Here is a 26,282-nt window from a genome sequence, read left to right on the forward strand (position 1 = left end):
CTTATTTAAATAAGGAGAGTCCTCGCATTCCAGCAGACTGCAGGAGCTCTGCGCAGGGAAGTTCTGACAGCTACCCGGCTCTCACCCGGACAGAAGCAGCAGCAGCGGGGATGTCCCGGCGCTCGGCTCCCCGGGCACGGGGCTCTCGAGAGCGCTTCTGAGGAAAGGCGCTGACAGGCGCCACTTCCCTGCGGCCTCAACAGCCGGGGCCGAGCTCACACCTGTGAGCGCCGCGCCGTCCTCAGGTGAACGGGCTCTGCCAGCCGACGGCGGCCAAACCCTGCGGAGCAGCCCGATGGGTGAAGGCTGGCAGCCGGGTCCCTCAGCGGCCAGCGGGCCCGCTCTCACGCTGCCCCAGCACGGCGGGCGCGGGAGGCTCCTACGCCCCTTTTTGACTCCGAGTCACTGCATTAACAAGACACCCCCCTCCCCTCCCCAGAGCCCTTTCTAGGTGAGCCTCACCTCTCCTTCCGTCCCCTCCGCGGCTCCCCCTTCCTTCCCTCCGGCCAGGGACAACGCCGGCTCCCCGGTCCCGCGGCAGCCGCTGTCCCGCGCCGCCGCCGCGCTTGTCTGAGGGCAGGGAGGCGGCGGCGCGGGGCGAGGCCGAGCCCGTCCCGCCGCCCCGGGCCAATGCCGGCGCCCGTCCCTCCGAGCGGGGCGGCTCCCCCGGCCCGCGCCCGCCCTCCGCTCCCGCTCCTGTCACCTGCGGCAGCCCCGGGCGGGCCGGGGGAGCTCCGGCTCGGCTGTCAGCGGGCGCTGCTCTGAGACAGCAGCTCCGCAGCGGACAGGGGCTGCTCCGCACGAAGCCCGTGTGTCGGCTTGGCTTGACGACCTGCCTTGAGGGACAGTGATCGGTGTTTCACTTTACCTGGTGATAGGCAACCCGAAAAGTGTGAACATGCGCCCCTGTTTGAGTAAAGATATGGGCCGCGATAATAGAGGTTGCAGTCATCTATTTGTTCAGGAAGCCGCTGTAAGTGCTTTTTCTGTTTAATTAGTGGCACAAAATACACGTGCCGCCATTTCACGGGGTGTTTCAGCAGGACCTTCCCCTCCGCAGCCAGACTCCACGGCGGTTTCAGAAGCCCCTGCCAGCAGGGTGAAAGCACCGACCCTGGCTATGGGGAGAGCTGGTGTGCTGCTATTTTCCCCTTATGCACGTTCTTCTTGCAGTGAGATCTAGTTAGATCTACCTTGATCTAACTGATTTAATTCTGGTTTGCGGCAGCTGGAGGATTTCAGCGTCTGGCGTGCTCAGGAGTGGGGCCGCTGTGCCCTGAGGGCGGCCCTGTTGTCACCTGCCCACATCTGCCGCCCACAGAGCTGGCTCGGCTCTCTCTTGTAGCACCTCTGCTTTAAATTATATCCCCACTGTGTTGTTCCCAGCCTGTGTCCATTCGCTTCCCGAGTCCCATACCATCAGCCCCGGCTTCCCGCTAGCAACAAATTCTTATGTTTCACTTCCTTCTCAAACTTGGCTACGGTGAAACAATTTTTAGAGAAAATTTAATGTTCATAGCATTGGTGGAAAGTTTGTCAATTACATGTCTTCTCAATTTCATGCGTTTGATACTCGGCTCCTCCTTTTTGGTGACAAAATAAGAGACTAGACTAGAGCATGCTTTTCAAGTACTATATGGTAAAATTCAGGCTTAATAAGCCTTTAATAAGGCTTACATTCAGCTCACAAGGATCAGAGTGAATTGAAGACCTTGTGAAAGATTAAAAGTCGCTTCCTCCCCTCAATAATTTTCATTCAAACACCTCTCATCTAAATATCCTGTTTATTCATCCCAATGCAGCATACCAAGCTGCATCTATTCAAACCCACACTAAAGTGCTGTTCAGTGCAGATCAAGAAACATCACTTATTTAGAAATGATGCGAAGCCCTTTTGACACTGCGTAGAGGAGCATGTTTTTCTCGTGTGTAAAATACCACTTTCCCCCCTCTCACAGCAGACCCGAAGGAAAAGGAAGCTATGACTAAAACAGTTCAGGAACAGACACGCATCAGCCGGCTGTGAGTGCGCTTGACCCCTGCTGGATGGACTTGGAACTGATGGGTCGGGCGCCCGAAACAATTCCCCTTCTAATCGAGGACTTTGGACCCAAGTTTAGGAAAAAGCAGCTTCTTGATGCTCAGTGGCAGAGGTCTCCAGCACTGTGAGAAGTGACTGCTGAGAAATTATATATGTGGTGTGTGCTGTGTCTGTTAAAATACGTAGGTGAACTCTCCTGCTCAAATTTAATGTAGTGATGTGTTCTTGAAATGGATTCAGATGAAATCTGTGGGATTATGTGTGTAAGGATTGTCTCAGCTCAGACCAGTTGCCAGTTGATATCATCATAATGAAGAAACTGAAAATATCTGAATGGCCTTCAGAGCATGGAATACCTTAAGGACCCTCAGACTCATTCCTCAGTAAATGCAGATGGGAAAAGTCTGCACCCAGTATCCATCCTGTCCCCACAACAACTCTGCAGTGGTGCAGTAGATTTGAAGAATCTATGCATTTCATGTAAGCACAGAACAGATGTTTTTCAAGTGATTTGAGCTTGAACACTCTCAAGGTGGCAGCAAGAGAACAAAAATTAGTCATAAAAGGGTACACTGTACCCACCCTCCTCTTTGTGTTTCCCAGACACAGTAACAGAGCTGTTAAGTCCTCAGCACAATCAAAAGATATCAGCATGGTTTTGATTGCAGTGCAACAGAGAGCATTATGGCATCTTCAGGAAAAAGACCCAAACCAACCAAGTCTGCAGACAGTAGTATAGGAGTATTGTATAGTAGTGTTGCTATCAGAGTCAGAAAGCGGTTTACCTTTCTTCCTTCGCCCCCTCACTCAGCATGTCTATCTCTCTAGTGATTTCCCAAAGTAAAAAGGAAGTCATCCCATCTTCTTCCAATAATGAAAAAATTAGTGAGTGCTTTGGTGCGGTTACAAAATGACAGGTATTTGTTGAAGTGACAGTAACTTCCAGTGAAGCAAATCGAGCTGATAATGCTTTCCTTCCTCCAGTTTCCTCCTGTCACTCAACTGCCTTTGACACTGAGCGCTCTCTGATGAACTAACACAAATCACAGCTAACTCTGATGTTGTTCATTTAATGGCTGTAGTGATATTTCCCAGGTGGCTTTGACCACATCATTCCTCGCTTTTCATCCTTCAGTTGGTTCCTGGGCATTGAGGTAACTTTTTTGTTTCTTTTAAAATCTTCCATGCTGTTAGGTTATGCCGTAAAAAGCTCTCCACATGCACAAAGGAAGGCAGAGAAATAATAGTGAGTGGAGGAGTGAAATACCCTGCCAGGTTACCCCCAAGTCCACCACAGGAGCTCTCAGCCCTTCAAAGATTCATCTCTTCACACATGAAGGAGTGCAGAGTCTTTAAAAAGTAAGCCTTCAAAAATATTTTAGAATTATTTAGATTTTAAAGCATTTCAAAAAATGCATACCAGAAGTGCAAACTGTAAAAGGAAACAGTGTGTATAATTTATATTACTCTATAATATGGTACTCTCTATGATAAGAAAAAGACTGGCTTCATAATAATGATCATGAAAGGAATGGCCTCAAAGATCAAATGTGCATGACTAGGGCCTGATCATTTTCCTTCTCTTTTGCTCCCAAGCAAAGCAAGTTTAAGTGCTGCTGCCAATGACCAAAGCATCTTTAAATTGACTTTCTTATGCAGCATGGCCAGAGATCTCTGCCTGTAGAACTTAAAAAAAAAAATTCTGCTTACTTTCATGAATATGTCTTAATTACAGAGACTGTTCTACTATGTCAAATGGGACTTGTCAAAGGAAAACAGAAATTCCCAAAGGGATGGCCAAAAATTATGAACAAAGTAAGTAAATGTGAATGTTCATCATGGAGAAAAGGCGGTTATGGGGAGAGCTCATTGCAGCCTTCTAGTCCTTAGAGGGAGCTTATAAAAAAGAGGGAGAGTGACTTTTTACACAGGCAGATAGTTATGGGACAAGGATGAATGGTTTTAGACTAAAAAAGGAGAACCCAGAGAGATTGTGGAAGCCTCTTCCGTAAAAGTTTTCAAGTCCAGGATGGATGGGGCCCTGAGTAAATCAAACTAGTGATGACATCTCTGCTCATGGCAGGGAGTTAAAACTAGATGATCTTTAAGGTCCCTTCCAACAAGCTTTTCTATGATTCTGTGTTGCCCAAGATTGAAGACGGCACCACTTTAGTGACTGATAATTTATTTCTGTGGTTGAGTATGGCTCCCAGGATTATGTGGCTCAGGCATTGATATCCTATGAAGGAAGGAAATGACCAGAGTCTATCCAAAATTTATTGCAGTATGCTGACTAGAAGGAGAGAAGCAAAAGTAGTTCAGGATCAGACTCCAGCCTTCCTTTCCACTTTCTTGAGTCCCGTCCCCGCCGCTGGGCATGGCCTTTCGCACTGATGGAGCAAAGGGGTCACAGGGCACAGAGTACGGCTGTTGCTACTGCAGTGCAGGAGCCACCCAAGGCTCCATCGCCGTGCCTTGGACTGAGGGAGCTGGCTCCTGAGAAAGCAGCTCTGCGATGATGGCTGGCCAGGCTCACATTCGGTGTCGGACTGTCCCAGTACGGGACACACTCTTTTTCTTGAAGAGAGTTACAACTTAAGGAGTTCAGCCTGGCAGCGCATTTCGGCGAAACCCAGGCCATCCCACGAGCCTTTTCCCCCCGTACTTCTCGTTTCCCGGGGCAGAGGGCGCCGGCGGCCCCCGCTGCTCCGGGCCCCGTCGCGATGGCGACCGGCGGGCGGGGCGCGCGGCAGGGCCCGGCAGGGGCAGGCGCGGCGCGCGGCGCGGGCCCGGCGCCGGGGCGCGGGCACCGTGAGGGGGGACGCGGGTGTGGGTGGGAACAGGGCCGGGGGAAGTGGTGGGGAGGGGTGGCTGGGGCCGAGGCGCAGGGTAACAGTGCCAGCGGATTTGGTGCCTACAGGCAGCGATTCGAGGTGAGGGGTGGCCCAGCTTTATCCACTGAGGTGTCTGGTGGCGAAGGGGGCTGGGGGGAATAATGTAAGGGACATGGGAGAAGTGGTAGGCAGGGACGGATTGAGGGCAGAGGGAATTGTTGGCTTGCTTTGGAGATTGGGAACGGGTTACAGTGTGACTTGCACGATTTTGTAGCGTGACTGAGGTAATCGATTTTCCGTATTCTGCACCTGGGACGGGACAACCCCGGGTGTACCGACAGACTGGGAAGCGAGAGGATGGGCAGCAGCCAGCGGAAATGGAGCCGGGGGTCTTGGGTTGATGGCAAACTGAACATGAGCCAGCAGTGCCCTGGCAGCCAGGAGGGCCGAGTGTGTCCTGGGGGACATCAGGCACAGCATCCATCGCCAGCCGGGCAAGGGAGAGATTGTCCTGCTCTGCTTTCAGCTGGGGAAGCCTCACCTCGGATATTCTGTGCAGTTTTGGGTGCCACAAGAAAAACATTAAGCTATTGGAGAGTGTCCAAAGAAGGGCCACAAGGATGGTGAAGGGTCCGTCCTGAAGAGTGGCTGAGGGTACTTGGTCTGGTCAGCCTGGAGGAGACTGAGGGGAGACCTCGTGGCAGTCTGCAACTTCCTCATGAGGGGAAGAGGAGGGGCTGGTACCAATCTCCTCTCTAGGAAGAAGTGAGAGGACCCCAGGGGATGGCCTGAAGCTGAGTTAAAGGCGTGTTTGGACAATGCTGTCAGGCACGTGTTGTGATTCTTAGTGTCCTGCATAGGGCCAGAAGTTGGACTCGATGATCATGATGGGTCCCTTCCAACTCAGTGTATTCTGAGGGAGTGGAGGCTTCTGGTAGTGCAGCTGCTCGATATATGGGGGTAATTATGTGAGTGCAAGTGCAAGTTTGGATGGCATTAATGATAATTGGGCTCGTGAGAGTGGTGGTCTCTGGGAAGTCACATAGTTGGGTTGTGTCAGGAAACTTGTCTGCTTCTTCTAAGGATGCAATGGCACCGTAGGTACTGCTTGAGACAGTGCTGGTACTGATAAAGGTCAGTCAACAGCATCACAATTTTACTTGTTTGGGAGAAGAAATAGATCTTTCCCTCTGCAAATGTTCTCCTGTGGGTTTAAAATGTGCAATCTTCAGTCCCCTTAAATATGTTTCTCTCTCTCTCTCTCATGTGTGTGTATTTTCTATGGTTTGCAAAATCCTTTATTGTAGTATGTGTTGTTTCATCTTGTACAGCTTGGAGGCTTTCTTGTTCCTCTCTGCTTGGGAAGAATTTCATAAATATATCACTGGAGCTCATCTGGGTCTGTAGTTAAAAAGCAAAAAGGCCCTGAGCCTTTTCAAGATACTTCTGCTCAAAATATTCTGGTTTGTATCCAATTTTAAGCAGGGAATTTGATTATCCATTTAGTGAAAGAGACAGAAACAATTTAAAGAAAACCTTAGAGAGTGCTCTAGTAATCTTCAGTTTCTGAGGAAAATCAGTAAATTAAATGCTCAAGTGGAAATGGAATCAATAGCAGTCCAGTTAATTTTGCACTGAAGAAGTGTGATGGATCCTTTTTTACACTTAACAAGTGTATCCTGCACTTGTGCATTTGGTTTGGAAATTTCGAAGGGGTCTAGGAGGAGCAAAGTACCTAACTTCCTGCTTCAGTGAGATGTTTTTCTTAATTCACTTGTTCATTTGGGTTTCTTTTAAATCTCAGGTCTTACAACAGACATGTCTTTAGGATTTCTGAAAGTTTCATGAAAAAGTATTGTAATGAATGGGAAACTGCAAAGGTTGTACATGAAAAAGGATAGAAAGTTACTTTGTATACAAAAAGCTGACATTGCCTTGCTTCAGGGTATGGGGAGTGTGGTGAGAAGGCATAGGACAGTGTATGGATTACAGTGTATCTGTCAATAGTTGGTTTCACTTCATACCCTTGATTTTACTGGCTTGCTTATGTGGCTTTTTACTGATTATTTTTTTCCTGTTTACTTGTACTCATTTTAACAGGAAAGAATATCTAGCCTGCTGTGTTTAGTTCCAAAACAAGTTTTTATCAATATCGGCCATTATTGTAAAATTCAGAATTTAAATTCAGAGGAGCAGTTTAATAAGAAAACAGGTTATATACAATGTTTCTACTTATTCAGTAATAAAACTTTCTATATTATATAAGCTATTTCGGTTTGGACATTTGGTTATGTGACTGCTAAAAGTGAGGAATCTTCATAAGTGCCCTTTCTCGTGACATTTTTTATTTCGTATAATATATGCTACCAGAACTATTGCAGAACTATTCATTGCCAGTTGAATTCTGAGGTTGGTAGTTGTGCCAGCATGCCCAGGGAATACTGCTGACATGCATATCCCTTCAGAAAGTGCTTTTGTTCCAGCTCTGACAATGAAAACTGGTATCAGAGTTGTGGTGAAAGGGAGATATTCATAGTGCTAGCAGAACAGAAGGAGAGGGAAAGAGAGGCACATGAACAAGTGGTCTTGATAAAACAAGCCTGATAAAGAAACAAAAGACTGGAAAAGGAACAACTGCTGGTTTGATTTACAAGCATGGTAAAGACAACCTGCAGCAAGGGATGCAATAAGTAACTGGTGATAGAGACCACTGTATCTACTTGGGTATACATTACATTAATATACATATATATACATGGGCCTGAGTGCTACCCCTGGGTAGGATAATTGCTGTCTAAAACCCAACTTTTTTTTTTTTATTATTATTTTTTTTATTTCAGAAGTGTTACAAGCTTGTCACAAGTGAGAAATGCCATTGAACACACAATATTTTGTAAATCATTCATCTCTATACTTTTTTCTTTCACTTCTAGCACAAGTATAAAGAAAAAAAAAATAAAAAATGGAAGAGAGTAAGAAAAAGAAGAAACCAGAAGAGCAAGTTCAAGAGCCTGAATCAGATTTACCAGAAGCCTTATTAGAATATCAGTAAGTTTAATATATTTTAACTTTTCACTCATATAGAATATGTGAATGGAGGAAGCGGATAACAAAGACAACTTCTACAATTCAGAGCCTGAGCTGATTGTTTTGAGGTTTTGGGGCTGTTTCAGAAAGGTACACTTTTTAAACTGTAGCTGTAAGAGAGCAATTAACTGGGTCAGGAATGTTATGCCATTAGGCTATAACTTGGGAAAAAAATTATTAAAACCAAAACAACCTGACATTTTTTCTGTAGCAAGCTTTTGATCAGCATATTCTGAATTTGGAAGATTACATTTGACTGTATTTTTTAGGATTCCTTGGTGTTCGTGGAGGTTTGTTGTCACTAGCCAGAACCTCAAGACCTACAGTTTGCTGTCTTCCTTGGTGCAGCTGAGAGCAGAGCATAAAGTGTTTTATTTTGAAAGTAAGAGATGGACAAATTAAAGGTCTCTTAAAATCAAGCAGAGAAAAATAAGAGCCAAGGGCGAAATATCTGAAGTAGTTACAAACTAGTCTAATTTATTTGATTTCTAGTCTTTGAGTAAATGATTAAAAGGTGAAAAAGTAAGCTTCAAGACTTTTATCTAAGAGACAGAAATGGAAAGGGAAATAACCTCAGGAACACCCAGTATCCAACAATTATCAGTGTTTAGGGAGCAAGCAGTAATGCCTTGGCGTGGGAATGAAATGTGGAGTAAGCAAACTGAATAGTATGCTCCTATAGTTGTAGTGGCATCTATATGAATTCACAGGGTTTATGTGTGATTTTCTGCTTCATTTTACAGAGCACAGAGTACAATTTTCCATAGTGAAATAGCCTAGATTTAGCTGAATCATATCCCAAACAAATACCATCTGAAAAGTCCAAAACTAACCTATTTTGTGGAGGAATAAGGAAACTGTATTACTGGGCTGAGAAAAAAGCTGTACCATGTTCTGTACCACTTTAAAATTGTTGTTATGCATATGCAAATGACTCATTTGTCTGGAGAGTCTTTCACTGAAATAGGTGCTTCACTGAAATTGAATATGTAGTTTCTACTGCAACAGTAGGGGAAAAAGGGAAGGAAAGTATTCTTGCTGTTTTTGTCTTTCTCTCTTCTCTGCCCCTCTTGCTCTCCCTTTCTTTCTCTTCACCTCTGTAATCTGTAACTTCTCTGTATCACATGATGGATCAAAGGTGGATAATAATACAAGTCAATAGCTGTCACATTCCACTTTAGGATTTATCAAGTGTGTAGTATTTATTTAACTTCCATTCCTGTTTTTTGTTTCCATACACTGAAGAATGGTCACAGTTCCTAGGGAGTTTATTTTGCAGTTTCATTAAAGTTCTCAGTTTTAGCATTTCTTAGGAACAATAATCTTATGATGTACTTTTGCTGTGGCCATGACCACTGTACCCTTGTATCTCTGGCCTGGTCTCTCTCGAGCTAATATCCTTCTGCTTATCTGAAAACCTGAAGAATACCTTGGAGCACGCTGACACCAGAGGATGTAAATTTAGTAACCAGCAATTTGCATGATTCAGTGATCCAAATGTAGCAAATTAACCAGGAAAAAATGATGTTATTTTAAAATAGCTTAAGGCAATAGGGAAGGGAAAAAACTCCCAAAACCACAAAAAAAGCACCCCAAGCCCCCAAGCTAAAAACTGAAAGAAGAACTGTTAAAAGAATAAAAGACTTTGTGATAATTGTAATACTTGCCTCTATAGTGCTATATGATGAATGAATGCTGGGAACAGAGGTACTTATTACAGAGAATTTTGAAAATAGACACCATTTGCAGCCTAGTGTTTTTCATTCTAGAAGAGAGAACATTGGAAAGAAATCTTTATTTTATAGCTGTGGCAAAGTTTTCTTTGACAGAAATATACGAACAGAACGTACTACTTAGGCTGGAGTCTCTATTCCCTTAGTTCTTCTCCAAGGCTAACAAGTTCTTGGTGTACAGGTGTAGTTTATGAAGTTTAACAAAGCACATCATCAGAAGAATTGAATCCCATTGAATTCTCCAACTTGGATTTCATTTGACCTATATGTGAGTGAGTTGCTTAGGCTTTCTCCTGGCTAGTGATGAGTATTATTTTCTGGAGCACAAATGTTCTTGTCCTGAAAGTGACCTGTGTAACAGGCCAGCTAAACCTCTGGCAAAATGAACAAACCAGCTTCAGCCTCTCAGGAGGCTACACAGGAACAGTATTATCAGGGAATCTGCTGCTCTGTAGGGGTATGAAATCCAAACTAACATGCAGGCCCAGATGTATATGGGAAATAATTTCTTTGTGTGTGGTAAGCAGACAGTTAATTATTTAACTAAACGAGTCAAGCAATATGATATGAAAATAAACATTTTTGTAGTATTTACATCTAATCTAGCTTAAATAGCATTCCTTTCTTTAATATTTTTGTAAGAATGTTTCTTTCTTTACTCTCTTCATAGCATTGTTGCAAAAGAAAGAGCAATTGAACGGGTTTTGTTTCATCTGAAAGGACTGGAAGAAAAGATCAAAGAAAATCTTAAAAATGTAAGTGACTGCAACAAGTTTTATTTGTGGTGTTCTTACAGATGCAGTTTTGTTCTTTCCATTCTAATACTACATACATTAAAATTAGCTACTGCAGTGAATTTGTTACAGTTAATGAAACTACAGTTAGTGAGTCACTTCATGTGCTGAAAGTTAGTGTTATTTGAATTAAATGTGATACGTAGCATAAATGTCCTAAATATAACATGCTAAAAAGAAGCTGCAGGAGTAGAACATTACAGAATAGGACAGAGCAGTAAGGTAAAGTGAGTTCAGTGCAGGTGCTTTCCAATGCACAGAGATCCTTATAACCATCTATGTATTTCATGGAATCACAGAATCATTGAGGATAAGAAAGACTTCTCAGATCAAGTCCAACTGTTTAACCCAGCACCACTGTGTTCATCACTAAACCAAGTCCACAAGTACCACATTCACATGTCTTTTGAATGCTTCTAGGGACAGTGATTCCACCACTTTTCCTGGGCAACCTCTTCCAATGCCTCACTACTTTTTCAGTGAAAAAATTTTCCCTAATATCCTGTCTAAACCTGGCACAATTTCCTTTTCCTCTTGCCCTGTTACTTGTTACCTGGGATGAGAGACCAACCTCCACATGGCTACGAAGTCATTCCAGGTGGTTGTAGAGAGATAAACTGTCACCTGAGCCTCCTTTTCCCCAGACTAAACATCCTCAGCTACTCCATATCAGACTTGTGCTCTGGTCCTTTTATCAACTTTGTTGCCTTTCTTTGGCATCTTTCTCTGCAGCAAGTGCAAGACAGCAAGCTCCCTTTCAGTAGGTACCTTTCCTGCAGTACATTCAAATATATCTTTTAACCAGTTCTACAAATATTCTTCAATATTTCAATGCATGAAGAATGAATGGTATAAATTTCAATTTTGTCAGTAGTATTAGCCAACCTAACCAAGCACTGAGAATTGCTGACCTTCTTCAAATCACTTTTGAACTAATGGAATTGCACAAGTTTCTGTCGAATCTAGTTATTGCTGCAAACTCAGTTACAATAAAAATTGAATAAAGAAAGACTACCATGCTATTTACTAGCTGTGATTTCTAGCACTGATTGATGAAGACACACTTTCTCATGGATTAAGAATTGCTTTGGGTAATTTTTAGAACAAGGCTGTGTAGCTACTGATCTCACCTGAGTGACACTTTAAAGAACAGTGTGTATGAGCTGTATATAAAGAGCCATAATATGGCATCTAATAACTGTGAGCAGTGAACTTTGAAAATAGATATTAGAGAGTCACCTATTGAAATTATATGAAAGTGCTCAAAAAGCCTTATTCTGGATCATGTTGCAGCCTGCACTTCATAGCAGTGGAATATTGAAACAATGTGCCTCTCTCCTTTCCATGCTGATGCTTGCCCTGCTTTATATAAGCATCCATCTGTTTAGCTTTCTGTGGTACTTCTTTCAGTCTTGAAGCCTGGATGGTGTTTCATCTGTGGCTTGACTATCACTGGAAGTGGCAATTGGTCTTCCTTCTGCAGGCATCTGAAGGGTTTTATGATTATTGTTGGATCTTATGCCTCTTATGATTATACTGCTGGATCAGAGGGCAGTTTGACTGCCTTGTTCAGGGACACAGAGCAGCAGCGTAAAGGAGACCCCTCAGTGGGTCTCCCCAGTTTGTTTGAGCATGTTACTGACAACAGTGCCCATGAAGGACTCACACTGACAGTTTATGCAATAATAATTATGCAATAATTTTAATATAAAAATATTAACTTTTATTAACATAAAAGTTGGGACAGATTAAGATTTGAGGATTTTCAGTGATGGTATCTCCCTGCAAAAGCATATTGCATATATGCAAAAATATTCAAAGCAGCACACGGACATGCTCTAATCCCCAGTGAAAGCATTAAGTGCGCACAGAGCGTGATTCTAACCCAATAAGTGTCCGTATCGGGAAGAAGACAGATTCAGCCACATGACTGATCCCAACAGTTATGATGGACTTCCCAAACTTCTCCCGATTCCCAACTTACTTTTATACTATTTCTTTATGTTTGGGTGGAGCTTGAGTGACTCTAGTCATTCATCTTCTCCTCTCTCCCCTGGCTGACAGGTGCTGTGAGATTTGTCAGCTACAGAGTGCCATTTAGTTCCCCACCCTGCAAGGATTTCTATGCAGCCTGGCCATAGTGTCTCCACTCTGTTCCACCCTCTGTTCCATCCCCCTTTGCAGGGGTGGTTGGAGATTGTAGGGAAATCATCATGGAATAGGTTATGAGCATGCCAGGTGCATTGCATTCAGTGAGTAGCAGCTGTATTTTACCCTTTAATTTCTGAACCACTACAACTTCTGTTAGGATGTGAATACAACTTCCCAGTTTTCTCTAATTTTACCCCAGCTATCTTTCTACAGTTATTCCCCCAATTCACTCCTAGTTCATGGTCTTTCAAGGATTCCATATTTTAGATTGAGCAGGGCACTTTAAGGTGTGGGTTAAGTGCTATTGTTTTAATTTAATCATGTTTTGACAGTTCTTTGAGCTCCATTCTTTTTTTCCTGCTGGATGTTTCTAAGCTGTTCAGAATTAATCCTAGAAGTGAGGAATGCTTGAGAGTCTTTCTACTGCCTAGTAACTGTTACTTACTTACTCCTTGTTTGCTCCTGTATGGTATCCTGTGGGAGCAAATATACACAATCAGTAATTTCAAACAATCTGAGTGTCACTAGAGAGTGTTATGGCCAAGTGTTATGATCACAGTTGTGGAATCAGGAGGCATAATTAATTTCAGCTCTGACAAGACTCTTTTCTTTGGCTGTATGCAAGTGCACCTGATTGTCTTACAATTTTTCTGTGTGAAGATGGTATGTTCTCATGAAGAATGTTAACATGAAGCAAATAGCTCCTACATATAAATATTGTTATTAAATTATCCACAAGCACCTTTCTTTCCAGGCAATGGAGGATTATTGGTGTGCTGTACCAAGTACAGCTGTCATTAGTCTCTCTTTTCCTTCCAGTGGTCTTGAAGTTACTGAGGAAATGTCTGAGCCTTGTAAATTCTCCCTTCTGTTCTAACCTTTCAGAATATGAAGAACAGGTGTTAACTGGGTGTTCTAGCATTTCATCTGGCACTAGGCCAGATTTTACTTTTTTAACTTAAATTTGTCACTTTGAAAGCATTTTAATACCAACGTGTCTTCTTTCTTAGAATGTTGCTCTGAAGGAAGAGCAGAAAGTGCTTATCTGGCACTTAGTAAGGCAAATAGAAGAAAAGGAGAAAAAACGAGATGAGAAGGAGGTTGTAACCAGGGATGATGTGGAAAAGTCACTGAAAGAAGTTTTTCAGTTTGTGAAGGACAAAGAACAACTCCTTCAAGGTATGTTGTGAGTTGGGAAGTGTGGGTTGCAGTTTACACACTTGGTATTGAGTACATGTTGTTGTTTTGCAATTTAAGTAGAGATTCTTTGTTGTGTAAGTATAAAACTTTTCCTCTCCTAAAACTGGACTCTTTCAATTTAGTGTGAGATTGTGGAGGGCTTATAAATCAATCTGTCCCTGCCAAGTGATGTATAGTATTGTGCAAGCACAGAGGCTTCCTCCTTTTTGAAACTCATGAAAGTCCAAGGCACTGGCTCTACTGAAGATTAAAAATAAAATTATTGATGGCAGGAAAAAAGACCAGTTTTGAGTGTTGAAAATTCTATCTGCCGTCCCTGCGATTCTTTGTGGGAGACGTGACCTTGGTTACAACATTTGGTGAGAAGAATTATCTTCTCTTTGAAAGAATAAGATCAGCCTGTTTGCAACAATGATGGTGGCTCATGAAACTATGTCTGGCCATCAGGTTGTAATGTATTGTAGTGTGGAAGAATCCCCCTTCCTTTTCCATTCCCTCTGAAAGTGCCTTTCCTAAAGAAGTTGACATTGTAAGAATTATCAGTTCAAATAATCAGTAATGAACTTGTCTTTTGATATTCTTATTTTGATAGATCTACGCTCCCAAATTGAAGAAACTAAGAAAAAAATTTCAGAAAAGCAAAGTGAGAGAGATTATTGGTTGGAGTACAAAAATGTTGGAAGTAAAATACACGCTGAGAGGATTAGCAGTCTGGAAAAAGACATTGTGGAAGTCAAATATGAACTTGAAAGAACTGAAGGTCAGTTTACAGCCGGTGTAATGTAAGTCTTACAGGGTCTTTGCATATTGCTTGCAGGAATTAAGTGATAAAATTAATTTTAGGTCAAGTTCTAGTAACTTGTATCAGCTTTTCTAGTAACTTGCATGAACTTTTCCCAGTGCACCTAAGATGGGCTGCGTAATTCTGAAAAATATGAGGACTCTCTTTCTTTCTTTCTTTCTTTCTTTCTTTCTTTCTTTCTTTCTTTCTTTCTTTCTTTCTTTCTTTCTTTCTTTCTGTCTGTCTGTCTGTCTTTCTGTCTGTCTTTCTGTCTTTCTGTCTGTCTTTCTGTCTGTCTTTCTGTCTTTCTGTCTTTCTCTCAGAAGTTCCTTTATTAAAGAAATTTATAAAGTTTACCGAAATTATGACACTTAGAGAAACTGACAAAATGGTCCTTTGATGGCTTTCTTATAAAATACAGGCAACCCTGTATTACCCTGTTTTAAAAAAAATGTTACCCAGAAGGATAGCAGTTTTTTGTAAAAAGAAGTCTACGCATAGTTAGATCACCTACACAGAGAGCTCCCTTAGCAGTCATACTTGAAAATGTTGACTCTGCAGCTCTTATTTCTCATCATCTACAAGCACTTCACATATTGAAAGCTCCTTTGACAGGAAAGTAGTATGAGCTCATTCTTGGAACAGTATTTTCCATGGAGCACACTGGTTTGCATGCAGGACTAGGGGGAGCTCTTTAGCCAGTGGTCTGGACCTTTCCTCCTAGTTACGCAGTGTGAGGCCCTGCAAAATCGTCGGTACAGACACATACTGGGAACTGTTTCAGCACTGTCACAGCAGTGGAATTAATTTGAGAGCTTATATGTTTTGGTGCTGAGTGTTTTACAAAGACTTCTTTCTTACTGCATTATTTTAAAATAATTTAAATATTTTGTTGTTACATAATCCATGCTTCCAACAGGAGAAGGATGTCCTGGTTTTCTTTCTTTATGTCCCTCTCAGTATGCGTGACCACAGCCAAGCAGCTGGTAGTAACAGGCAGTGACACCGCTCTAAGGGTCTCTATATTCTGTGCCAGCCATTACCAGTCATCAGCTACTGTGAATAAGAGCCAGCCAGCTATATTTCTGTCTATCAAAGCATATTTGACCACAATTAAGATCTGCTCTGTGATTTCTATATTTCCAGATAGCTAGTCACATCTGTATTCAAGAGAGTTTTTTTGGTTTTTTTATTATGCATTTTCTGTGTTCTTAATTGTTTTAAAACTTTGCTATATAGCTGCTGAAATACAAAATGAAAAAGATAATGGGCTTTCATATAGAATGCCAGTAGGGACAGGCAGTCTGACCTCCTGCACGTTACAGGGTAGAGAATGTTGTGGTTTAACAAAAATTAATGGTCCAACTGAAGTGTATTTATTGAAAGTTATGTTATAGTGGTACATTTGTAGGTGGCCTACATAGCATACTGGAAAGTGATGCTGCCAGTACTGGATGTTTACCATTCTATTTTGCTTAACCCCCTAAAACTGAACCAAGAAAGTGTCTGGGGAGTACAGCCTTCCAACAGAAATCTAACAAGCTTTCAGAGCAAGACAGCAACAAATTTGTCTTGTTCAGACCTTGAATGTGTAACAGGCTTAGAGAACAAGCATAGGCGAACAGGTTTCCGTCTTTGTGTGTTCCACTGAAGGGCTTGAAACTGGCACAGTTCAGGTTGTCTGGTGGTGACATTTTAAACAGCTGAAGAGAGGAAGCAAAAGAGAACCACACATTCAGGTGATGTGTGGGGAAAACAGTATTGCAGTGAAAGGAGTAGAGAGGATAGCCTCTTTAGGAACTGTTAAGACATAAAATTTCTCCTTTCTCATTCTCTAAGTACAGCACGGGTTATTTAGCTGTCTGAAATAATGAAAGAGTGAATTCATTATAGTATAGAAGTACTTCCTTTTCATTCTGCCAAGTTTAGATGGTGGAGTCCAGCTTCCACATTGTTAAATTAATAATTAATGCACAACTAATACACCTTTCATATTTGACTGCCTTTGACTCCACAGTGCATCCTTGAGCAAATATTCATTTACATCCAGATCAGAAATAGGCTGTCTGCAACACAAGTGCAGTGAAAGACTGAATTTCAACCCTTTGAAACAAGTATGCAGTGCCTTTCTTCAAAGAAAATTACTACAATCTCATTAATTCCTTCAAAGAAGAAATGTCAAGCAGAAGTGGGCTATTTAGATGAGCAAAAAAAAGAACTAAAGGGAAGGATGAAATAATTAAATAGCAAGTGACTAGAACATGAAGCCAAACCTATTCAGTTCAATGTTAGGCATACCTTCTAAATAATGACTGCAAGTAATGATAGAAGCAAATCATTGTGGCAATTGCCACATTCACCATTTTGTCCTGTTGTCTAATTAGAACCTTAGAGCCTTAGGTAAGTCAGAATATTTATTAGGCACATTATAATAACGATCTTAAAAAATGTCACATAGATAAGGTGATCCAATATGCTTCTGTATCAAAAAAATAAATGTTCTAAGCAAATCTCTTGCTTGGCTCCAGGAGCTCTGCTATTGATAGAGACAAAATTTCATGTTAAGATGACAATATTTTCACAGAGAATTGCTTAGCTCACTGCTCAGTTAGTAGTGAATTGCTCAGCTGTTGCAGTTGTCAACAAAAATGTGTAAGAAACTTCGGATTTCTAGTTTTGTAGTTAACACCACTGTTCTTTGGGTTTAGGACAATTTCTGTGGAGAAGGATATTTGAATGCTTTTCTGAGGAGCATCTATGCAGGTGACTTGCTGATAAGTTCCAGTTTAGTAATGACATGCCAGTTATCTGTTATCAGGAAAAATTGATGTCAAATAATGATTTCTGATTTCTCTTTTTTTTTTGTTTTTTTTTTTGTTTTGAAGAATATTATAGAGAAGCTTTGAAGGTTGTGAGAGAAGAAAATCAGAAACTGTTTGACAGGCACATGAAATTACTCAGTGAAGAAGCTCTTAAGGTATTTTTGATTTTTTCTGCATTATACTTAGGATACATGTACTTTGCATTATTAATTCTTTTAACTCATATTAACACTTCAAACTTTTCTAATAAATTAAGAGTAAAATCTTTTGTAAGTCTTGGTACACATGGATCTGGTTATTGCTATACATACATGTACCTATTTTTTTTTCTTCTTTCCATCAGAATAACAATGGGTAGAGGTGAGGGCGTTTTACAAACAAGGTATGGGAAACTGGGCACCATGCACTGACAAGGCTTGTTTGAGAACATGTTGCTTTTGCCATAGCCTTGATTTTGACATTTACACAGACTTCAAAAAGCAGTAACATACACAGAGATTGCATGAAAATATACATCTATTTGAATAAAAATGGTTTCACTGTACATGTAAAGTATAACATTTTAAAACGCCACAATAGTGAAATCTCAGGAAAATGTAGGTATATTGATTCACTATTTTTTGTCATCTCTGCCAGGTCTGATTTGAAAACATGGTTTACAGATAGCTCTAGCAACAACTTTTTACTTTCACAAAATGCAAAGCATACTTCAGTACAAACCACTGGGCCCATTAGTCCTGACTTCTGTGCTGGAATTTCCAGTCGTGTGAGAACATAATCCAGAGGACTGTGTTTATGGTGATCTACAGGGGCATCTTCCCTCCCAGTTCTTACTTTACTGACATCAATAATTAAATTGTAGCCTTGGCTCATTAGCACAGACCTCTACATGCTTAGGTCACTTGTAGATCAGTACTGCCTCATTTGAGATTTTACTTGGGGTTCTTAATGTCTGAAGGTTTGATTTTCTGAAAGCAGTAATATTTGATATGGGAACATAGAAGAATTTGTTAGACAAAAAGGGAAATGTCCTATTTTAATATGGGAAATCAAAAAATATTGGTAAATTGCTTGACATATAATCTGCTCTAGGCAGGATGATAGAGGAGAAACATCTGGCCTTGTGAACTAAATCCCTTGTAATCCCTTAGGGGATGCTACAGTCTGTTGTGTGGATGTTTCTTAACTATTTCCTCCTAAAGAGCAGAAGGTTCTTTATAGTATTCAGGACTGTCAAAGTTTTGCTCTCAGGTGAGATGTTCTTAAATTGTGTTTTCTCAGAATGCTGTGAGATACTTAGACAAAAACTTACGGAGAGAGATTGAAGAGAATGAGTGGCTAAAAGAAGAGGTAAGAAAATCACTTGCCTGCAGTTTATCACAGCAGTTTATGTTTGAGATATTGTGGCCTACGGTCAAAACTGTTTCCAGTCATGGGCCTCAGGAGACTTCTGTTGGCAAAGGAGGGCAATTTTCCAGTAATTAATCTGTAATCCTGAGCAGCAAACAGTGCAATGTGGTGAATAAAGGTAAGAGGTGAACATTTACTTTCACAAATGGAGGACACTCTTTCCTGCCCAAGCTGTTACATGAAGGATGACAATGTTCCATACAATAAAAGATTTTTATCTGTGGAGATTGGGATGCTATATATTATAAAGGATCAACCAGGTAAGTAGCTGAAGAGGGGAGGTTTGAATTGCATTGAGGTTCCTAGTGCTGCTGTACTGAAGGAAAATGATATGGATGTTGGAAACATGTTCTGAGAAATGGCTTGAGATGGCATTAAATGGAAAGTCATAAAAAAAACAACATGGGGAGTCTACACTGAAGACAGGAAAATCAAAATCATATATAGTCGTAATTATTGCTTGATAGCTTTTCTACTGTCCTTTAATGGCAATTTAGAGCTATATATTAGATAGCTGTAATTTTCTTGACAAGAAAAATTTCTTGTGAGCCAGATTTAGGAAACTAATTTTTTTCCATGGTGAAAGTTTGATTTTATTTATTCCAGCCAATATAGGTTCTTTATTTCAATCAAATCTGAGATTGGTGGGTGAAATGTCTTTCCTCACTTTTACAGCCTCACAGATGAGAACTGAACAAAACTTTTTGGGAAGTTAATAAATGTACTTACTTTTCCATGGCACATCAATGAACCTTGTAGAGGTTTCTTCATTTTAGTTACTAATTTAAGTTCTTGCCAGTATGCAGGAACACAGCTTTCCTTCTTCCCCTTAATGAGCTCTGAGCATGCATCTTTAACTTTCCAAGGAGGGTGTCCAAGCCACAGCTTCTGAAGCAATGAGGGTAGGGAAGAGAAATGGGAAAGAATGAATGTTTTATTCTGTATAAACAAACAGGAGCTCAGATCTACACATCCCATCAGTGAATGAGTATGAAATCTCTTCCCTTCTCCTTGTCTCACTGAACACTTACAGTTTTTACACACATTAGCAGTGCCAACGAGAGAGCACTTTGGAGTACTCTTATGTCCTGACAGGCCCTCACCTCAGAGCTGAGGGATTTGGATTTCTTTCGTCTCAACTAGAAGTTTCCTATGTTATGAATTTCTTCCTATGTTGCTACTTTCCTATGTTATGAATTACTGCTTTGAATTTTGGGGGAAAACAAAACTATTATCACTAACTTCTCCAGTCCTCTGAATTCACCCATTCATTTTCTTTGCTTCTCTTACATGGATGAAATATTTTCTCTCAGACTGATGTTTATAAGTAGCTGACAGGCTGTTTCAGTATTTCCTTTGGGGAAGATAAACCAAAAATTTCAGTTTTGTCTCAATTATTTTTATTTTATTTTATTTTTTTTTTTTAATTTTTATTTTTTTATATTTTTTTTTAAGTTTGGCCACTGGACTGAAAAATTACTTACAAAAATAGCCCTAGATTAGTTGCCTCCAAATTTAAACAGATTTGGAGACTTCAGTCACATTTTTCTGTGGTTACTGTGTCACACCAAGATGGTGCAAAGCTGCATCACCTCACTGTGCCAAGCCACATCCTGTTACTGGTTAATTTCCAGTCATTTTCACCTTTTGAATCCTTGGAATAAGTTGAAACTAGTTTTGACTGCAAATTTGGATGATTCTAACTGGGTTAATTTGGTTTTGATGAGAGTGGATCCTTTCAGATCACTGGGTGCTTCTCTTAAACATGTGGATATGGCTAAGTTTTATGGGAAGTTTTCTTTCCCATAGTAAATTCCCCTTCCCAGTGAAAGGGGTAAGAACTTGCTTGTATTTCAGTGAAAGTGGGAGGAATTATGGGAACTGAATAACCAGTGTCCTTTGGTCACTATAACTCCATGGTGATAAAGGGCAATTACCAGTCTGAAACCAAGTGGTACCTGGGCTTAGCCAATGTCACAGAACCATAGAATATCCTGAACTGGAAGGGGCCCACAAGGCTCATTGAGTCCAACTCCTTGTCCTGTAAAGCCCCAACACATGCCTGAGAGCATTGTCCAAATACTCCTTGAGCTCTGTCAGCTTTGGGGCTGTGACCGTTTCCCTGGGGAGCCTGTTCCAGAGCCCCACCACCCTCCAAGGGAAGCAATGTGGTAACTTGGACTGAAAACTTCACTAATTCTGGGTAAGAAGGTTTTGTGTATAAGAATGAATTAGAAAAAACAACACTTGCTGAGCAAGAGCCTAACTTTACCTCTCCAAAGAAACTTTTCCTCTCTCAAAGCTCTGATGTGAAAGCAAAAAAGAAAAATCCAGAGCTCCTGTTTTGCAGACCTGTTTGACCACCCAAGAAGGTTTTGCTGACAGGATTGCATAGCTCAAATGTGTGGCTGGGATTGACACATGTGAGCTATGACAGTAAAAGGGTTCTAATAAAGGTGTGAAACCAGAGAGTCCTTCCCTTTGTTTGAAAATGTGTCAATATATTTCCCCACCAAATGTGCAAACTTGCTGATAGAGCAGCATTTTTTCTAGGTATGTGCTGGTAAAGTAGTTGCTATCAAAGCTTTCCAAAATTCTAAGATTCTAAATTCTAAATAATTCTAAATAATTCTATTTTATTTTTTTTTTTAATTGTCAAAAGGTTAAAATCTACCGAAAGGAAGAAAGTGATTTGAAAGCTTCTGTCCAGCTCCTGGAAGAAGAAAATACCACTTTATTGACAAAACTGATTGATATCAAACTGCAACATCTAAGAGTATCAGGGTAAAATAATGCTTTTATGGACTCAAAAGTGATTATTTTTTTTTAAAGATAGTGCTTCTGTCTGCCTCTAGAGCTATTTGGGCTCTCCTGCATCAAAGCCAAGGTAGTTTCCTGGTTGAGAGAGGACAGAATTTGACTGAGTATAGGTGGGAGTAGTATCTCTGAAGGATGACAGTAACATTGTGACTTCCCAAGTACTAAATTTCAGGGAAGAAACTGGGTCCTTAATTAATCTACTAAGACCTAGCACCATTTGCTTTATATTACTGTGGCTTGGAAATAATTTCTTTGTGTTGCAATTAGATGGTCTCAGCCCCACCTTTTTAGACTAAGTGCTGAATAATAGATTTTTACTGTTCACAAAACATTTAAGGATGTGGATGTGAAGATTAATTTGCAAATATAGGGGACTTGCAATCTTGAGTGAAACAAGTGACCTGACACTGACAAAGGCAGAGACCATGGGAAATGTCTGTCTGCAGAGGTGTCTGTAGTATTAGCTTCTTTTGTATTGAAATGATTTAATGTCAATACTAATGGTATCAAAAGCACAATGCAACAATGTGAGAGATCCATCTTCAGTTTCCAGTCCCAGCTCAGTGATTTTAGCCATATTGCACAAAAAGTTCCAAGTCTTAAGAAGTGACCATTTTTCTCTCCTTTCCAAACTTTGGATTACTTTGAAGTGAGAGCTGCCAGCTGTGGTCTGAATCTTGGACTGACTGGAGACTATAACATTTGTTTTCTTTTAGTCTCATGGACATAGTTGGACTAAGGCACTAAGAATAAAAAGGAGCAGTTTATTAGCCACTAAGCTACCTGGCTGCCTCCATTGCATTTTTGAACCATTGCGCTATTCAGCCTTTGTGGTTAAGCAGCAGTGGCTCTCAGAAAGGGTGGCCTCCCCCTCACTCCAAATCATTGCACAGGACAGTCTGTAGAGAAAATTTAGGGCCCTGTTATAGATTTCACTTTATATTTTTTATTCCATAGGCATTTGTTTCTTACAAAGGGAGATAGCTTGCAAGAACTTTCTAAGGATGAAATGGAAAGGGAAAACAGAGAATATGCAGGTAATGCAAATGCCAGCAGCTTATAATTGATAAGTTGAATTGATAAGTTGAATTGATAAGTTACTGAACATTTATAGACTTTTCATTTCTGAAACTTTTTAATCAAAGTACCTGTTTGATATGGTGAATGTCTTATTTCCTTCTTGACTGCAGCCACCACAGCAATGATAGATGGTAATTTGCATAAGGAGAGAAAATCACAATCTATCTGTAATAGAGCTTTTAAATTAAAATTTGTTTTATATTGTGGAATATAATTACTCATCTAGAGCTACCCTGGAATGCAGTTTACAGGATTGGCCATCTTTTATGAAGATATGAATCATATCTTAATCAGTTCTTTATTGATCCATATCATAACTTCATTATAGCTTGTCCCTGAGAGGACACTCTAAAACTCCATGTTGGCTTTCACTTTGAGTGTACATGCACTTTGCAGTCATTCAGCCAATACACCAGAGTTAAATTAGAACTAAATCCCTAGCAAGAGCAGATGAAGCTACATGGAGCTCAGCCTGAACTGAAAATCTTGGTAAGCCGTACTGAATTTTGGGCTGAATCTCCATCCTTTCTGGGAGGTGTGCCCAGGGAAATGATATACCATTAGGCAAGAAGGAGCTGAGTCTGTACTTACCTGTTTAGGAAAGTCTCTGTGGATTCCTAAGCATCATGAGTTTTTTAATACAAAATTAAAGAGATATGTTAGAAAAATGGAAGTCATACAGTTATGGAGACATGAAGAAGTTCTGAAATTCTGATCAGTCCCAGCCATAGGTGGGCCTTTTGAAACCATCAGGCACCAGCAAACATGTTGACTAAGACTTCTCTATTAAATATATGTTTACTTTGAAAACCTTTGCTAGACTTTTGCAATAGTTACCTGGAGGAGAAGGCTTTGTTCCAATAAGCTGGGTCAGTGTCCCAGGCAAACCTGTAACTTGGCAGTCCATGTCCAGAATCCTCTATCAACCTGAGAATTAGTCAACTACAGATGTGATCTCTTCAGGGGAATTATAAGTAGACTAACTCTGTTTCAGGAACTTGTATTTATGTACCTATAGATACACAAACATGGGTACAGAAGAACTTGTTTTTGCTGCCTTTCTTATTCTTTTTAGCTGTTCAGGGCTCTACAGGATTTAAGTTGAACTGATAAAAGCTCTTTTTTTTCCACACCCCCTCTCACAGATCCATTAGTTCTAACTTCCAATCAATTTCAGTTCCTGGGTCCTGATCAGAAATTGTGAACAAAAAACACATCAAAAACCCCAACATAAATGAACATTTGGCTTGAATTGCCAATTAAAAACACTACCAAGCTGTTCTTTGCATCACATGGGCTCAGCCATATTAAAGATTGCAGGCAATGCTCATATCAAGTACTGATTCTGACTTCCATAAGGCCTAACAATTACATACACTTCATTTTTCTTCGCTTTAAAAAGCAAAGACAGATGGAAAGAGCCTCAGAAGTGCCTTTCGAAAGATTCAGTCTAAAACAGATTATGAGAAGTCTCAAGAGAGTGATGAAAAGCTGCAGAAAAAATTCTTCACTCCAGCCCTGGACAGCTTGTTGTATGAAGATGAAGATGAGTTCCAGGTATGAGTTAGAATTCAGGTCTTTCACTGACAAAAACATCATTTAGTGTGGAGCATGAGCTACTGTCAGGACCATTCTGTTTCCAATGGTGTTACGGCATCCAATGTCCTTTACCTGGTGGGCGATTCAGATGCTTGACTGCAGTCCTCTGGTGCTGTTTGGGACAGTTAGGTCACTCCATGTCCTTCAAATGTTGGGCCAAAAGAGCACAGGTTGTGTGTCCTATGGACCAGCCTCACATGCATGTTTTGGATGTCTTCAGGCATCTCTGATACCATGAGGCACATGTTTTGGCAATTGAGTGGTGTCCTAGGAATCATCCCATGGAGTGTCAGGATGAAATTCCCCTGGAAAGAATTCTGAATGTCACCCAATGAGAGATCACTTGGATGGTAATGGACTGGTTCTTTAGAATCTGAGTTGCACAGTAACATTAAAGGATCAATATGCCTTCAAGAAAAAGCCAGGATGAAGGTGTTCATGGGTGCAAACTATGGGGTTGAGAAAACAGTGCACATTGGCCTTTCCTGTAGCTGATTGACTCTAACCCAGCAGAAAAGCTTTCCTTTTCTTTCTCCCCCTGAATTAGTTTCTGTTGTGTTGGTCAACTGAGGTTTGGAGAAGACCAGAGCCAGTGCAGATGTGGCAGAAGCACATGGCTGGGCTTGGACCTCTCTCTTGTAGGCTGGAGCAAGCTATTGGATTAGTTTAATTCTTCTCATAGAACTGAGTTTGAGATCAGAATTTTGTTTATAGAGAAGGTGATATTGATGAAAACACCCAGGAAAAGGAGAGGGCAGCAGAGCTGCAGCCTCCTAAAATGAGTTGGCTTGCAAAAGAAGCCCATTATTACTGACATTATCAAACAAAACCCCAGTGCAGCAGCTCTACAGCTGCTTTAAAAAGAAAAGTCGCTGGGTTGTTTGTTGGTTTTTTTTGAAGAATGGTTGCTTTCCTATGAAATTGCAAAGGAAACGTGTTTTTTCTTCTTAAGGCATACTCAAAACTGGGACCTCTGAAGAGAAAGCTGTATGTGGTTGGAAAAGCTGTGCCTACTTGTAAGGAACCAGAAGAAATGTCAAGGAGGAGCCACAGAGAAGAGGACACTGTTGGTAAATCAGATGGACATATTACAGCTAAGATGATCAAGGCCTTATTTAAGGAAAATGTTGATGAAAACTAGACAAGCTGTGCTCTTGACAAAGAAATGTAACATTCTCGATTCATTAAATATTTGCTCTCTTCTGTGCAGCATGGGGCTTTGAGGAAACTATTTTAGAGTGCCTGAATCATGGTTTTAAATTTCATGAGAGGTATGCCTGTGTGCAGAGGTTAATTGAAAGGTTCCTTTCCTTACCGCTGCGAGAGGTCTTGTGCACTTTTTGGGGTATTCGGTCCACGTAGCAGCACATATATCTACTAAAAGGTCAGAACTAATGTTTAATTTGTGCTGTCTCCACTTGTAGATATGGAATTCCCTCTTGATCAGACAGTGGATGGGTAAATGCAGGCTGCCATAAAACACAGAACTGTTATAAAATACTTAGTGCTCTGCTAAAGCAGAATTAATTTATGCAAGCATAATTCAACTATTGCTATGGTTTGAATGCTTTTTTATCTGTCTCCACAAGACCTCTACTTAAATACATTGGTATAAACAAAAATTAATTTAAAAACAATTTAAAACCAGCATAAAAATCTCTAAGGTCTTAAATATTTTGCTTGTTTAGAATTGGCCAAATATATTATGTAATCCCATATCCTTGGTTTGTGGCTGGTCTCTTTGAAGTGCATTGATGCAATGGGAGGTTCCCTCTGGACACCCTTTCAGCAGGACACAATGGGTCCTTCCCACATGTAGGCTCTGACTTGTGCATTTCCTCATTAGAAACTTGTGACAGCATTGACTAATCTGATTTAAACCCTTGACAGGATAATCAGCTCTTTGGAATAAAGTTTTTTAAAAACCTTA

The 26,282-nt window shown here is 40.8% G+C and overlaps 2 protein-coding genes across 30 annotated transcripts in view; one reads left to right on the forward strand and one right to left on the reverse strand.

The window, feature by feature from the left end:
- SYTL2 (synaptotagmin like 2) overlaps positions 1-661 on the reverse strand; it is a 52,851-nt gene extending 52,190 nt beyond the window's left edge. For 15 of the 21 annotated variants that reach the window (XR_015284876.1, XR_015284875.1, XM_086882287.1 and 12 more), the window contains exon 1: positions 463-661. The gene's annotated coding sequence lies outside the window, so the exon portion shown is untranslated. The other 6 variants (XM_086882288.1, XM_086882286.1, XM_086882291.1 and 3 more) reach the window with 3 other exon arrangements.
- On the forward strand, positions 332-26,282 carry CCDC83 (coiled-coil domain containing 83). Of its 9 annotated transcripts, XM_086882307.1 has the most exons (13): positions 332-451; positions 3,236-3,400; positions 3,777-3,856; positions 7,809-7,923; positions 10,366-10,450; positions 13,651-13,819; positions 14,433-14,600; positions 17,507-17,598; positions 18,725-18,793; positions 21,516-21,637; positions 22,631-22,710; positions 24,156-24,310; positions 25,305-26,282. In XM_086882307.1, exons 4-13 carry the CDS (start codon positions 7,838-7,840, stop codon positions 25,491-25,493), a joined length of 1,215 nt encoding a protein of 404 aa, XP_086738433.1. In that variant the 5' UTR covers positions 332-451; positions 3,236-3,400; positions 3,777-3,856; positions 7,809-7,837; the 3' UTR covers positions 25,494-26,282. The 9 variants fall into 9 exon arrangements, with proteins under 9 accessions (XP_086738433.1, XP_086738434.1, XP_023777442.2 ...); XM_086882308.1 differs by lacking the exon at positions 3,777-3,856 and having other exon boundaries at positions 371-451; XM_023921674.2 differs by lacking the exons at positions 332-451; positions 3,236-3,400; positions 3,777-3,856 and adding an exon at positions 4,805-4,974.

The sequence above is a fragment of the Cyanistes caeruleus genome, chromosome 3 (genome assembly GCF_971803275.1).
Source record: "Cyanistes caeruleus chromosome 3, bCyaCae1.hap1.1, whole genome shotgun sequence".
In the NCBI taxonomy this organism is placed as follows: domain Eukaryota; kingdom Metazoa; phylum Chordata; class Aves; order Passeriformes; family Paridae; genus Cyanistes; species Cyanistes caeruleus.